The sequence below is a fragment of the Mirounga leonina genome, unplaced genomic scaffold (genome assembly GCF_011800145.1).
Source record: "Mirounga leonina isolate KUSES-001 unplaced genomic scaffold, KU_Mleo_1.0 Mir_175, whole genome shotgun sequence".
Classification (NCBI taxonomy): domain Eukaryota; kingdom Metazoa; phylum Chordata; class Mammalia; order Carnivora; family Phocidae; genus Mirounga; species Mirounga leonina.
Window position 1 is genome coordinate 10,212,874 of NW_023270453.1, and position 14,533 is coordinate 10,227,406.

The 14,533-nt window shown below is 36.2% G+C and overlaps 1 protein-coding gene across 2 annotated transcripts in view; it reads left to right on the forward strand.

Moving 5' to 3' along the window:
• The window catches only part of UPF2 (UPF2 regulator of nonsense mediated mRNA decay), a 111,526-nt gene that overhangs the window by 19,426 nt on the left and 77,567 nt on the right, over positions 1-14,533 (forward strand). For both annotated transcript variants that reach the window (XM_035021654.1, XM_035021655.1), the window contains exons 4-5: positions 637-797; positions 7,831-8,028. In XM_035021654.1, the coding sequence (XP_034877545.1) occupies positions 637-797; positions 7,831-8,028 (359 nt within the window). The remainder of the gene's footprint in view (positions 1-636; positions 798-7,830; positions 8,029-14,533) is intronic.

The following is a 14,533-nucleotide window of genomic DNA, read 5'->3' on the forward strand; positions in this document are numbered from 1 at the left end:
GAAATTTTTCAGTAATTCTGCATTTCTAATTATGGGTGGCTTATTGGTGACCTATTTGTAGAATAGAAGACTAGTTGTATCCTCTGCTCCTGAGATGGCCTGAACTTGCTTACGTGTGTTGCTCAATTAATATTTGTTAAATAGATAAATAACCAGTACTTGTACAGTAAACTGAGAATTGGCTGTTTGGAAGATGTGAGCTTTTTCAAAAAATCTTGATTAAAATCATTGTAAAAGTTTAAGGATACTGATTTTTATAACCTGTTGTTTTTGAATAGTAAGTTTTTTAGGTATGTTAAGTATTTTTGATTAACTGTGTCTGAAGGGAGTATTTTTAACAAAATATTTTTAAAATAATTTTTATTTAGTGGCATTGTTAAATTTTACATTTCTGCAGGCATAGTTAATCACAATATTCTTTGAAGAATTAATGTTGAAATTTAATTGCTTAGGTGAATTTGATTATACCAGTTTTAATTTTCAGGTACATCTTGAAAATGTTAATAAAAAATTGAAGAAAATCGTGCAAAAAGCTTATGTGATAAAATAAAATTTTATGGAACATTCCCAGTGTAACAATACATGAGCACATGTATTTTGATGAGATTATCAGATTATTTCATCGTTTGTTTATAGGCGTATTCTCCATTCTAAAGGGGAGCTAAGTGAAGATAGACATAAACAGTATGAGGAATTTGCTATGTCATATCAGAAGCTGCTGGCAAATTCTCAATCCTTAGCAGACCTCTTGGATGAAAATATGCCAGATCTTCCTCAAGACAAACCAACACCAGAAGGTAAGATAGCCCTAAAAACATAGAGATTTTTCAATAAGCACTGCCACTTATCTTTACTTTGTCAGATATGTATTATTGAAAATTAAGTTTTAAACATGCCTTTAAGGGGTTTTAAATGAAGAAGTAGTATTAAGCACTATCACTTATCTTTACTTTGTCAGGTGTATATTATTGAAAATTTAAGTTTTAAACATGCCTTTAAAGTGTTTTAAATGAAGAAGTAGTATTAAGACCTAATAAGAACTTCGAAAAGCTAGTATCTGAAATACTCCTATGAATGGAAAAGGCTTTGCACTTAGAGAACAGTAATTAACTCATGTGATCTTAAGGTGCAGTCCTTCAGGTTCTTTTATATTAGGTATCTTTGAATTATATCCAACAGGGGCCTTTTTTTTTTTTTTTTTTTAAGATTTTATTTATTAGAGCAAGCACGGTGGGGGGCGGGCAGGGAGGAACAGAGCAGGAGGGAGAGGGAGGAAAGAATCTAAGAATCTCAAGCAGACTCTCTGCTGAGTGTGGAGCCCGGTCACTGAGCTAGATCCCATAACCCTGAGATCATGACCTGAGCCGAAACCAAGAGTCGGACACTTAACCAACCGAGCCACCCAAGTGCTTCCAAACAGGGGCCTGTCTTAAACCATACTTGGGGTTATAAAAAGATTCACTCTATTTCTCATAAGGTGAATTGGATCTTTGGGATTCTAAATTTTTATATGCTTATTTTTAATCTATTTGTTTTGAATGATACGATATCCTAAATTGTTATTTAGAACTAAAACTTACCTTGCGGTTTTGTGAGAGAAATTGTTTATCATTCTGTGAGATGAGTTATTTTCCATACTATTTCAAAGATTTTTTTTTTTTTTTTAAAGATTTTACTTATTTATTTGAGAGAGAGAGAGAGAGCACATGAAAGGGGGGAGGGTCAGAGGGAGAAGCAGACTCCCTGCTGAGCAGGGAGCCTGATGCGGGACTTGATCCGGGGACTCCAGGATCATGACCTGAGCCGAAGGCAGTCGCTTAAACAACTGAGCCACCCAGGCGCCCCTATTTCAAAGATGTTTTAAAGTTCCGTTTTGATTGTCCTTAAGTTGGTAGGGCTCCTAATACATTAATCTGTCACACCAACTACTTTATATAATAATTTATGTTAGTAGATGTGTTAATGTGTTATTAATCTTCAAGCTATCTGGCAATCCTGTTTACTTAAAAATTTTAAGAGTAAAGTATTTGTAAGGTATCCTTTTATAATACAAGAAGATATTTTGTATTTTACATCTCAGTAAGAAACACCTATTGTATAGTGTGAGTGCGTTTATTTTATTTATATATAATCATGTATATGATTCCTCCTAATTTTTATATCCCTTCATCAGTGAACCTCAGACTTTTTGGTTTTTTAAAAGAAGTTCCACTGTAGACTTTGTGTTTGTTTTATTCTGGCAGGTTTCTTGAACATTTTCAATATATTTATTATATTTTAGAACTAAAATCTTTGATACTGTTTAGCATTGATTTGGTATTATTTCTACTGAAACTTAAGGTAGTCTTCTTTTAATGGTAAATGACTTGAAAGTATTTGTAGGCATTTTCCAGAGATAATAGGTCAACATAAAATTCTATCATTTTTAAAAAATATTTTCACCAGGTATAGAATTTTAGGGTGACATTTTTTTCTTTCAATACTTTTTTTTTTACATATGGTATATTTTTCCTCTGCTTGCTTTAAAATTTCTTAATTTTGATGTGGCTTGGTGTGGTTTTTCTTTGGTGCTTGGGTTCATTGGACTTCCTGAATCTTTGAGTTTATAATTTTTGTCAAATTTGGAAAATCTTGACTCTGGTTTCTTCAAATATATTTTCTATTACTCTTCTACCTGCTATGGAGATTTAATTATAACTATGTTAGGTGGTATGAAGTTGTCCTTTTTATTCTTTAATACTTTTTTCTCTGTGTTTTGTATTGGATAGTTTCTACTGCCGTATCTTCAAATTCATTAGTCTTTCCTTTTACAGTGTATAATATACTATTAATCTTTTTTTAAAGATTTATTTATTTTAGAGAGAGAAAGCACAAACAGGAGGGACAGAGGGAGAGGGAGAGAGAATCTCAAGCAGACTCTGCGCTGATCACAGAGCCTGATGTGGTGCTTGATCTCACAACCCTGAAATAATGACCCGAGCTGAAACCAAGAGTCCGATGATCAACTGACTGTGCCACCCAGGCACCCCTATATTATTAATATTATATAGAAATGTAATTTTTATCTCTCAAAGCTGGTTTTATTTTCCATGGTCTCAAACATGCTTAGTCTATCTCCTAGTTTGTTGAGTATATGAAATATAGTTAGAATATCTGTTTTAATGTCCTTGTCTACTAATTTTATCATGTATGTCATTTCTGCATTTTTTTTTTAAGATTTTATTTATTTATTTGACGGAGAGAGACACAGTGAGAGAGGGAGCACAAGCAGAGGGAGTGGGAGAGGGAGAAGCAGGCCTCCTGCAGAGCAGGGAGCCTGATGCGAGGCTTGATCCCAGGACACTGGGATCATGACCTGAGCCAGGCATCCCTTTGCATTGGTTTTAATTGATTAAGTAATTGATCTCCTCTACAGCTCTTGTATTTTTTTCTACTTTTTGCATTTTTCATCATGTTTAAATTGGATAACTGCTGGATAGTTGTGTATTCTTAGAAACATCATTGACCTTAATTCTGGGACACAGTTAAGCTACTTGGAAACAGTTTTATCCTTTTCAGGTTGGCTTTGTTAGGTGGGATCAGACCAGCCTTTAGTCTAGGGCTAATTTTCCCTATTACAGAAGCAATATCCTTCTGTACTCCCCTGATTTCCCATGAATTGGAAGATTCATGAGTAGTTATTTTCCCAGTCTCAACTAGTTCCTTTACACATAGGGGCTGATCAGTGTTCCGCTGAACATTCAGGGGGAGTTCTCTGCTGATCTTTAAGGTCTGTTTCTGTGCTTTTCCCTCTCTGGTACTCTGTCCTGCACTATCTAGCCACGTGGGCTAGAATCTTTCCCACACTCTCAGCTTCTGTCGTTCTCGTCTCACAGAGACTGCTGGGGTCTGCTTCACTTCCCCCTTACTTGGCTGTAGCCTGGAAAATCTATAAGGCAATAAGCTAGAGCAGTTAATTGTAGGGCTCAGGTTTTTTGTTTCTTGTCTCTAGGGATCACTTTCCTGTGCTATCTGATGTGGTGTTCAAAAACTCACATATATTGTTTGCCTGTTTTTTTTAGTTGTTTTAGGTCACTGGTACCTCATCTTGGCCTGAAGAGGCCGAAACTTTTAAATGATCAGAATATTTGTTCCTGCCATGCTGAAATGAGATCATATTATATATACTATTCTGCAACTACTCTTTTTTTTACATTTTATTTTTATTTTTTATTTTTTAAGTTTTTATTTAAATTCCAGTCAGTTAACATACAGTGTAATATTAGTTTCAGGTGTACAGTATAGTGATTCAACACTTCCATAGGGTATATGCATTTTAAGTTTGAATATATAAAGTTAAATATTCTTCTAAAGAAATTTATATGCCACTAGCTATGTGAGAACGAGTGTTTTCTTAACGTTCTTACTGTATTGTAGTTCTTGATTTTTATCTTCTGAGGTTGAGCATCTTTTCTTTAAGTTTATTGTCTGTTTTATATATATATGTATGTATATATACACGTACATACATATATATGTTTCTCTGTGACATACTGGTTTGAATCCTTTACCCCTGCCTCTTCTTTTTTTTTTTTTTTAAAGATTTTTATTTATTTATTTATTTGACACAGAGAGAGAGAGAGTGCACAAGTAGGGGGAACGGCAGGCAGAGGGAGAAGCAGACTTCCCTTTGAGCAGAGAGCCTGATGTGGGGCTCGATCCCAGGAGCCTGGGATCATGACCTGAGCCGAAGGCAGATGTTTAACTGACTGAGCCACCCAGGCACCCCTGCCTCTTCTTTTTAATCAAATATTTATCTGTTTTTAATTGAATTATAAAAGCATTTTGCATATTAAAGAAATTATTCTTGGTCATATGCATTGCAAATAGTTTCCCATGATTATCTACTGCTTTTTGACTTTGTAGCATTTTTTTTGCTTCTCAGAAGTTGATTTTTTCACAATTTATAATTACTGTGCAAATACATTTTTCATATATGTAAAATATTGATGCATATTACAGAGTAGAAAGTGAAAGTCTCCTATCTTATGCATTCCATTTTCCAAGCTATCCATGGTTAAGAGTTTGATAAGAATCTGTCCAGATTTTTTAGTACAGAATATATATATGTAAAATACATAATCAGATATTGATACATAGCTTTATTGTTAATTTATGTAATGTTATTTTGTATTAACTTTTTCAATAACATTTTTGAGAAATTACTGAGTTCAGATAGATATGCTTCATTCTTTTAGTATCTGATTAATATTATGGAGTGTATAAATGCAGTTTGTCAGCCTTTATTGGTAGATGCTTAGATTCTGTTCAGTTTTGCTCTGTTACAAACAGTGCTACGGCAAATATCCTTGTAAATCTTACTTCACATGTTCTTTTATTTCTTTGGTATACATTTCCTAGAAGGAATCTTGCAGGATCAAAGATTATACTTATTTTATTTTATTTTATTTTTTTTAAAGATTTTATTTATTTATTTGAGAAAGAGAATGAGATAGAGCATGAGAGGGGGGAGGGTCAGAGGGAGAAGCAGATTCCCCGCTGAGCAGGGAGCCCGATGCGGGACTTGATCCCAGGACTCCAGGATCATGACCTGAGCCGAAGGCAGTCGCTTAACCAACTGAGCCATCTAGGCGCCTGATTATACTTATTTTAAATATTGATAGATACTGGGACGCCTGGGTGGCTCAGACAGTTAAGTGCCTGCCTTCAGCTCAGGTCATGATCCCAGAGTCTGGGATCAAGCCCCATGTCGGGCTCTCTGCTCAGAGGGGAGCCTGCTTCTCCATCTCCTTCTGCCTGCCACTCTCTCTGCTTGTGCTCTTTCTCTGTCAAATGAGTAAATAAAATGTTAAAAATAAAATAAAATAAAATAAATATTGATAGATACTGACAGATGACATCTCCTTAATGCTGTATTAATTTATATTCTAGATAAGATATGAAATTGCTTACTTCCCTATGGTCTTGTCAACATTTGCTGATATCCATCTTTTAAACATAATTTAGCATGTCGAAGTGATAAATGTTAAGTTTTGTTTAACATTATCCTTATTAGTATTGAGGTTAAGGTTCTTTTTTTTTTTTTTTTAAGATTTTATTTATTTATTTGACAGAGAGAGACACAGTGAGAGAGGGAACACAAGCAGGGGGAGTGGGAGAGGGAGAAGCAGGCTCTCCACAGAGCGGGGGGCCTGATGCGGGGCTCGATCCCAGTTAAGGTTCTTTTTATATGATCTTTTACTTACTTCTTCAGAGGCTTTATCCATTTTTCTATTGGGATTTTGGTCTTTGGTTGTAGGGCTCTTTATATTATGAATACTAATTTCTTTGTATGAATAGTGCCAGTATTGTCTTCTAGTTTGTCCTTTGCTTTTGTTTATATTTTTCATTACACAGTGTTACACTTTTTCAGTCTTTGCTTTTACAGTATATGGGTTTAGTGTCCTGTGTTTAAATATATTTGCTGTAAGGCATATAAGGAGTGTGCTAGGTAGCCAGTGTTCTGTTGTTTTTGCTCTTGGTTTTGTTTTTCCTATGAAATGAATCATTTTCTTTCTTTTTTTTTTTTTTTTTAAAGATTTTATTTATTTATTTGAGAGAGAGAGAATGAGACAGAGCGAGTACATGAGAGGGGGGAGGGTCAGAGGGAGAAGCAGACTCCCCGCCGAGCAGGGAGCCCGATGCGGGACTCGATCCAGGCACTCCAGGATCATGACCTGAGCCGAAGGCAGTCGCTCAACCAACTGAGCCACCCAGGCGCCCGAAATGAATCATTTTCTTATGGTTATTTTTAATCTACGTGATCATTCTCCTACTTACAATTCTAGTTAGGAGAGAAGCACAGTGAGAATAGATAAATTCATGAGTGACCTCATGATCATGAAGTTGGATATTATTTACTCTTCTGAGTTTAAGAATTTATAGTTGTGTGTAAAGGGTAGACTGTGTGTATGTGCATGCACATGTGCAAATATGTGCATGGTTTTCTGCCTTCTACTGAAATATCTTTATATTTCTTTGTCTTTCCTTCCGTTCTTTTCCATTTATTTATCACTTGACCATTTATAGCAACCCGCCTTATACCACGGATTATACCAAAAGGAGGGATGCTTCTTAATTAAAAGTTTATGGTTTACTTCTGGGGCACCTGACTGGTGCAGTTGGCAGACCATGTGACTCTTTTTTTTGAGAGAGAGAGAGGGAAAGAAAATGCGTGCATGTGTGCACACATGAGGTGGGGGTGGGGACGTGGGGGGAGGGGCAGAGGCAGAGGGAGAAGCAGACTCCCCGCCGAGCAGGGAGCCCAACTTAGGCCTCGATCCCAGGACCCTGGGATCATGACCTGAGCCGAAGGCAGATCCTTAACCGACTGAGCCACCCAGGCACCCCAGAGAGCATGTGACTCTCGATCTCAGGGTTGTGAGTTCGAACCCCCCCATATTGGGTGCAGAGATTGCTTAAAAAAAAAAAATCTTAAATTTTTTTTGGTATACTTGTGAAGATAATTGTGATATAAGTGGTACAGAGGGTTGGGAGTCAAAAAAAATGCTTTATGGGAGATGTGGATGTTTTAGGAATGGCCAGGCTTATATATTTCTTATATAAGAGAAAAAACATCTTTCTCATATGCTGTCCTCTAGTCTGTCCTGATTTGATGTTCAAGATGATTGCATAAACAATCCAGAGTGTTTGTTGATTAAAGAAGCTTCTATTAATTGAAACACTCAAGATTCATCAGTTGTCAAATTGAAAGTATAAAATATCTTGTTATGTGGTTTTGCATACTACACCTGAAATGGTTTTAATTCCCTCTGACTTGTTTCATTGTAGAGCATGGGCCTGGAATTGATATCTTTACACCTGGTAAGCCTGGAGAATATGACTTGGAAGGTGGTATATGGGAAGATGAAGATGCTCGGAATTTTTATGAGAACCTCATTGATTTGAAAGCTTTTGTTCCAGCCATCTTGTTTAAAGATAACGAGAAAAGTTGTCAGAATAAAGATTCCAACAAAGATGATTCCAAAGGTAAGTTCTAGAGGATAAATTTTTACATTAAGTGCTATAAAAATTAGTTTCAAAATAGTATTTGTAAAAGTATTTTTTTAGTTATTAGTTTTGCAGTATGAACATTGAGTCATTAGATTAAATGGAATGGAGCGTGAAAGAGTGATAAATGACATACTTTCAACATTGCCATAATTTGAAAATGTTTGTTTATAATGTAATGAATTCATGTGAGATCTTGGTAAGATCTGAAATGCTCCCAGTTGGATTGCTAGGAAAAGTGTTAGTTCTGTAGTGCAGTGTAGATATCCCTAGCTCTTTGTGAGGGAGAGTTGATTTAGAGAAATCACAAGCTCTGAGATCATTAACGTAGTGGGAGGTCCTGAATGCCAGTCACACCATGTTCTATAAAGGGAATTCTGCCAAACCGTAGAGATGAGGGGAGCTGGGAGGGAACGGTGGCAGGGATTTGAACAGATAGCAGATAATTTTTTTTTTAATGTATTTTTGTATTCTGATATATATATTAGGGAACTCATGTAAAAAAAATAATAGTAATTTTTATTTAATAATCACTTCATGCCAAACATCATTTTAGTACTTTATAAGTAAAAAATTTTTAATTCTCAAAGCCCTGTGAGGCACAGCTACTGTTGTTGTCCCTGTTTTCAGATGAGGAAACTGGCACAAAGGGGTTGAGTAACTATCCAGAGTTAAGTAACTTACACAGCTAGTAAGTGGTGGATCTGAAATTTCAGCCTCGTTAATGAATGACTTGGGCCCTAAATTTCTGTGTTACACTGCTTTTTGAGTTATGTTAAGATTAGTAATTTATATACCGTACACTAAAACTAGAAAGTAATATTCTTTGCTTTTGATGTACAAATATTATAACACATACTTCTGAAACATTCCATCAGTCCTGTACCCATTAAGCAGTTTCTCTCCATTCCTCCCTTCCTCTAGCCCCTGGCAAATACAATTTGCATTTTGTGTCTATGGATTTATCTATTTTTAGTGTTTCATATAATTGGAGTCACACAACGTATGATCTTTTGTGTCTAACTTCTTTTATTTAGCATCATGTTTTGGAGGTACATCACATTGTGCATTTGTCAGTACTCCATTCCTATTTATGGTTGAATTATACTTCATTTTGTGTGTGTATCACAAATTATTTTTCCATTTATCCATCAGTGGACTTTTGAGCTGTTTCCACATTTTGGCTACTGTCAATACTATAAATAGCACTGCTATGAATATGTACTTACCTGAGTCTCTATTTCCAATTTGTTGAGTATACACCTAGGAATTGCAGGGTTATGTGGTAATTGTTTTATTTTTTAATTTTTTTAAGTTTTATTTTTTAATTGAAGTATGGTTGACACTAGTTTCAGGTGTACACCATTGTGATTAGACAGTTCTATATGTTATATAGTGCTCACCACTGTAAGTATAGTTACCATCTGTCACCATACAAAGTTATTATAATAACTACTGAATGGGAGAAGATACTTGCAAATGATATATCTGATAAGGGGTTAATATACAAAATATATAAAGAACTCCTACAACTCAACACCAAAAAAACAAAGAATTTGATTAAAAAACGGGCAGAGGATCTGAATATATGTTTTTCTGAAGAAGACATACAGACCATGAACAGATAGCCAATAGACCATGAAAAGATGCTCAACACCACTACTCATCAAGGAAATGCAAATCAAAACCACAGTGAGATACCACCTCCCACCAGTCTGAATCACTAGTATCAAAAAGACAAGAAATCACAGTTGGTGAGGATATGGAGAAAAGGGAATCTTCATTATTGTTAGTGGGAATGTAAATTGGTACTACAAATAGAAAACAGTATGGAATTTTCTCAAAAAATTAAAAACAGAAATATTATACAATCCACTAATTCCACTGTTGGGTATTTACCCAAGGAAAACAACAGTAATTTGAAAGGATATATACACCCCTCTGTTTATTGCAGCACTATTTACAGTAGCCAGAATGTGGAAGCAAACTAAGTGCCTGTTGATATATGTGAATGGATAAAGAGGATATGGCATAAATATAAAATAAAATGTTAGTCATAAGAAAGAATAAAATCGGGCACCTGGGTGGCTCAGATGGTTAAGCGTCTGTCTTCGGCTCAGGTCATGATCCCAGGGTCCTGGGATCGAGTCCCGCATCTGGCTCTCTGCTCCTTGGGAGCCTGCTTCTCCCTCTGCCTCTCTCTGTCTCTCATGAATAAATAAATAAAATCTTAAAAAAAAAAAAAAAAGAAAGAAAGAAAGAATAAAATCTTGGGCGCTTGGTGGCTCAGTCAGTTAAGCGTTTGCCTTCTGCTCAGGTCATGATCTCAGGGTCCTGGGATCAAGCCCCGCGTTGGGGTCCTGGGATCGAGCCCCGCGTCGGGCTTCCTGCTCAGCAGGGAGTCTGCTTCTCCCTTTGCCCCTGCCTGCCCTGCCTCCCCTGCCCCCGCTTGTGTTCTCTCACTCACTGTCTCTCAAATAAATAAAATAAAGAAGAATAAAATCTTGTTATTTGCAACAACTTGGATGTTGTTGGATGGACCTAGAGAACATTATGTTGAGTAAAATAAGTCTGACAAAGACAAGTACTGTATGACTTCACTTACATGTGGAATCTGAAAAACAAACAAATGAAAAGAAAAAACCAGAAGCAGATTTATTAATATACCCAACAAACTGGCGGTTGCCAGAGGGAAGGGGGTGCAGAGGGATGGATGAAATAGGTGAAGGGAATTAAGAGATACAAACTTCTATGTTTAACTTTTAGAACTCCCAAACTGTGTGTACAGTGGCTGAACTATTTTAACATTCCTACATTTCTCTATATGCTTACCAACACTTGTTATTATATGATTTTCTTTTTCCTACAGCTGTCCTAGTGGGTGTAAAGGTGGTATTGTGGTTTTGATTACATTTTCCTAATGACTAGTGATGTATATCTTTTCATGTGGTTGTTGGCCATTTGCATATCTTTGCTGGGGAAAATGTCTTTTTAAGTCCTTTGTCTATTTTTTAATTAAGTCATCTTTTTGTTGTAAGAATTTAAAATATTCTGGATATTAGACCCTTACCAGATTTGCAAATATTTTTCCCATTCTAAAGATTGTCTTTTTACTTTATTGATAATGTACTTTGACACACAGAAACTTTTTTTTTTTAAATATACCTTCATTTTTTAGAGCTAAAGTTTTAGGTTCACAGCAAAATTAAGCTGAAAGAACACAGTTCTTACATTCCCAGTCCCTCCACACATGCACAGCATCCCTCACTGTCAACATCCCCACCACAGTGGTGCATGTGTTTCAGGTAACATATGTAGTAACATATTATCACCCAAACACCAGAAGTTTTTAACTGAAAGGTTTTTTTTTAATATGTAGTGTATTATTTGTTTCAGGGGTACAGGTCTGTGATTCATTAGTCTTACACAATTCACAGCGCTCACCATAGCATATACCCTCCCCAGTGTCCATCCACCCCATCCCTCCCACCCAGCAACCCTCAGTTTGTTTCCCGAGATTAAGAATCTCTTATGGTTTGTCTCCCTCTCTGATTTCGTCTTGTTTCATTTTTCCCTCCCTTCCCCTATGATCCTCTGTCTTGTTTCTCAAATTCCTCATATCAGTGAGATCATATGATACTTGTTTTTCTCTGATTGACTTATAACTTAAAGTTTTTCTTTAAAGGATCAGTTTTGTTCTCTTTTTTCATATATAACATATATATTAAATGGGGGATAAGGTGGTGCTGAATACTAATTGAAAGAAGAATAATAAAACAATATCTTTTTATAACATTCTTCAGAATCTAAATTAAAGTATACTGAACATGAAAATTAGGCTATTTTTAAAATTTTATTTTTATTTAAGTTCAGTTAACATATAATGTATTATTGGTTTCAGAGGTAGAGGTCAGTGATCATCAGTCTTATGTAATACCCAGTGCTCATTACATTATGTGCCCTTCTTAATGCCTATCACCCAGTTACCCCATCCCCCCACCAGCAACCCTCTGTTTGTTTCCTCTGCTTAAGAGTCTCTTATGGTTTGTCTCCCTCTCTGATTTCATCTTGTTTTATTTTTTCCTCTCTTCCCCTATGATCCTCTGTTTTGTTTCTTAAATTCCACATATCAGTGAGATCATATGATACATGTCTTTCTCTGATTGACTTATTTTGCTTAGCATAACACCCTCTAGTTCCATCCATGTCGTTGCAAATGGCAAGATTTTCTTTTTTTTTTTTTGATGACTGAGTAGTATTCCAAAAATTAGGCTATTTTTGTGAAAATGATAGTTGAGGTCATCCTATGGTGAGAACACCTTACAAGGACCCTTGTGGTACCATAAAGATAGAAAAACTTCTTGGTTAATCTCAAAGATGTCCTTACCTTAAGGTAAATTTTACTTTATATTTTATGGAGAGTAGTGTTGAAATATTTGAAATATTTCAGGAAATACAAGGAAAATGTATATAAAATGCTCATTTTAGATACCTACTGCTCAGTTTTGTCAGTTAAAAGTTTTTCAGAAGGCATCTCCTCATATATATACAATTGAAGCCCTGAGGAGTAGTTTCTAAAACATTAGTTACCTCAATATTTCTTTCTGCCACGGTCTAGGTTTTTCATAGCATCATTCAAATTTGACTTACTTGAAGGGTTCTAATACTTGGTTTTCTTTGAGGTAGTGGGTTTAGGGTCTCAACCTCTCATGAGATTATGTACTGAGAGACATGGGCGAGACAGATATGAGCAAGTCTGTGGACTTATAGTCACATTAGTGGGGAGCAGCCAGGGCCTCAAAGAATTAGAATATGAAGGAGAGTAGGAGTGGGGCCATAGGAAAAGTACAAAGAAGTGTGGCAGTTAAGACAGTGGGGCCAGGAGCACCTAGGTGGCTCAGTCGGTTAAGCTTCTGACTCTTGATGTCAGGTCATGATCTCGGGGTTGTAAGATAGAGCCCTGCACGTGGGGCTCCATGCTCAGAGGGGAGTCAGCTTGGGATTCTCTCTGTTCCTCTCCCTTGCCCCCACCCCCCAAACGTGCACATGTGTGCGCGCACTCTCTCAAATCTTTAAAAAAAAAAAAAATAGACCATGGGGGGCAGTAACCATGGTTGGAGATCAGATAAAACTCTGGAAGAAATGGACCTTTGTGACAGACTTTTTGAAGCTTGACTTGGATTTTGACAAGAGATACTGGGGTGAACCTTTCAAGTAGAGCAAATGGCATGAAAAAAAGACATAGAAGCTGGAAATTATCTAGTATGTTTGGAAAGGAAGTAAGGATCAAATAATTCATTTTGCCTTTTTAGAAGATGTAATAAATTAGGAGGGTAGTGAGAAATTGGTTTGGACTGTCTTGCTACAGACCGTGAATACCATTTATTTGAAGTTTAAATAACATAGATGCATAGATGTGATTGATACACAGCTTTTTGTTACTCTGTTTTGTTACTTTCTGTTAAAGGTTACTCTGTAAGTGGCATATAAGATAAATTAGAAATATGGTGTGGACCAGCAGTTCTCTGTTTTAGTAATGTAAGAGATCAATCATAGGAACAGTAATAAGAAAGAAGAGAAGGGGGGAGATATGGTCTTACATACAGAAATGTACCCAGGAATGAATAGATTAAATTTGGTGACTGACTAAGCAGTTGAACATATTAAAAGAAAGAAAATGCCATTTTATTTGGTAGAGGTATTCTATGGATAAAAAAATTATAGGACAGTTTCTCCTAGTAACTGGCTTGAACTTAAGGCATCTCTCTTTGCCTTTCATTCTTACCAGTATGATGGAAATTAATCTTCCCAAACTGCACCACCCCTGAAATCACCTCAAACCACTAACTTAAATATCTCTGTCCTTTCACCGTACTTTCTCAGGTCCCCTCACTGCCCCTCTTCTGCCTCTTTTGAGACCTCTAGTCCCTTACTTGGCTCCCTCAATTTTTTTTTATTTTTAAATTTTTATTTATTTATATTTTTTTTGGCCTTCCATTAGTCTCCACCTGCCTTCACTTACCTTCTTTTCTTTTTTTTTTTCTTTTATTTTTTTAAAGATTTTATTTATTTATTTGAGAGAGAGAATGAGATAGAGCATGAGAAGGGGGAGGGTCAGAGGGAGAAGCAGACTCCCTGCTGAGCAGGGAGCCCAATGCGGGACTTGATCCCGGGACTCCAGGATCATGACCTGAGCCGAAGGCAGTCGCTTAACCAACTGAGCCACCCAGGCATCCCACTTACCTTCTTTTCTAGATTGCATGCTGGTATACATTTTTAATATTTTTCTTACACATTCTTTCTCCTTTTGTCTTTCATTCATACATGCCTGTCAAGTTCAGCCTTGGATGAACTTAGTCATCGGCCATATTGGTTTCTTTATCCAAACTCTTGAGCTCTCCTAGAGATGATCAGTTAGATAGCTTGATAACTTGATAAATTCATGGTCACCAACCTCAACCAGGTTCTCAACACTGCATGGAAA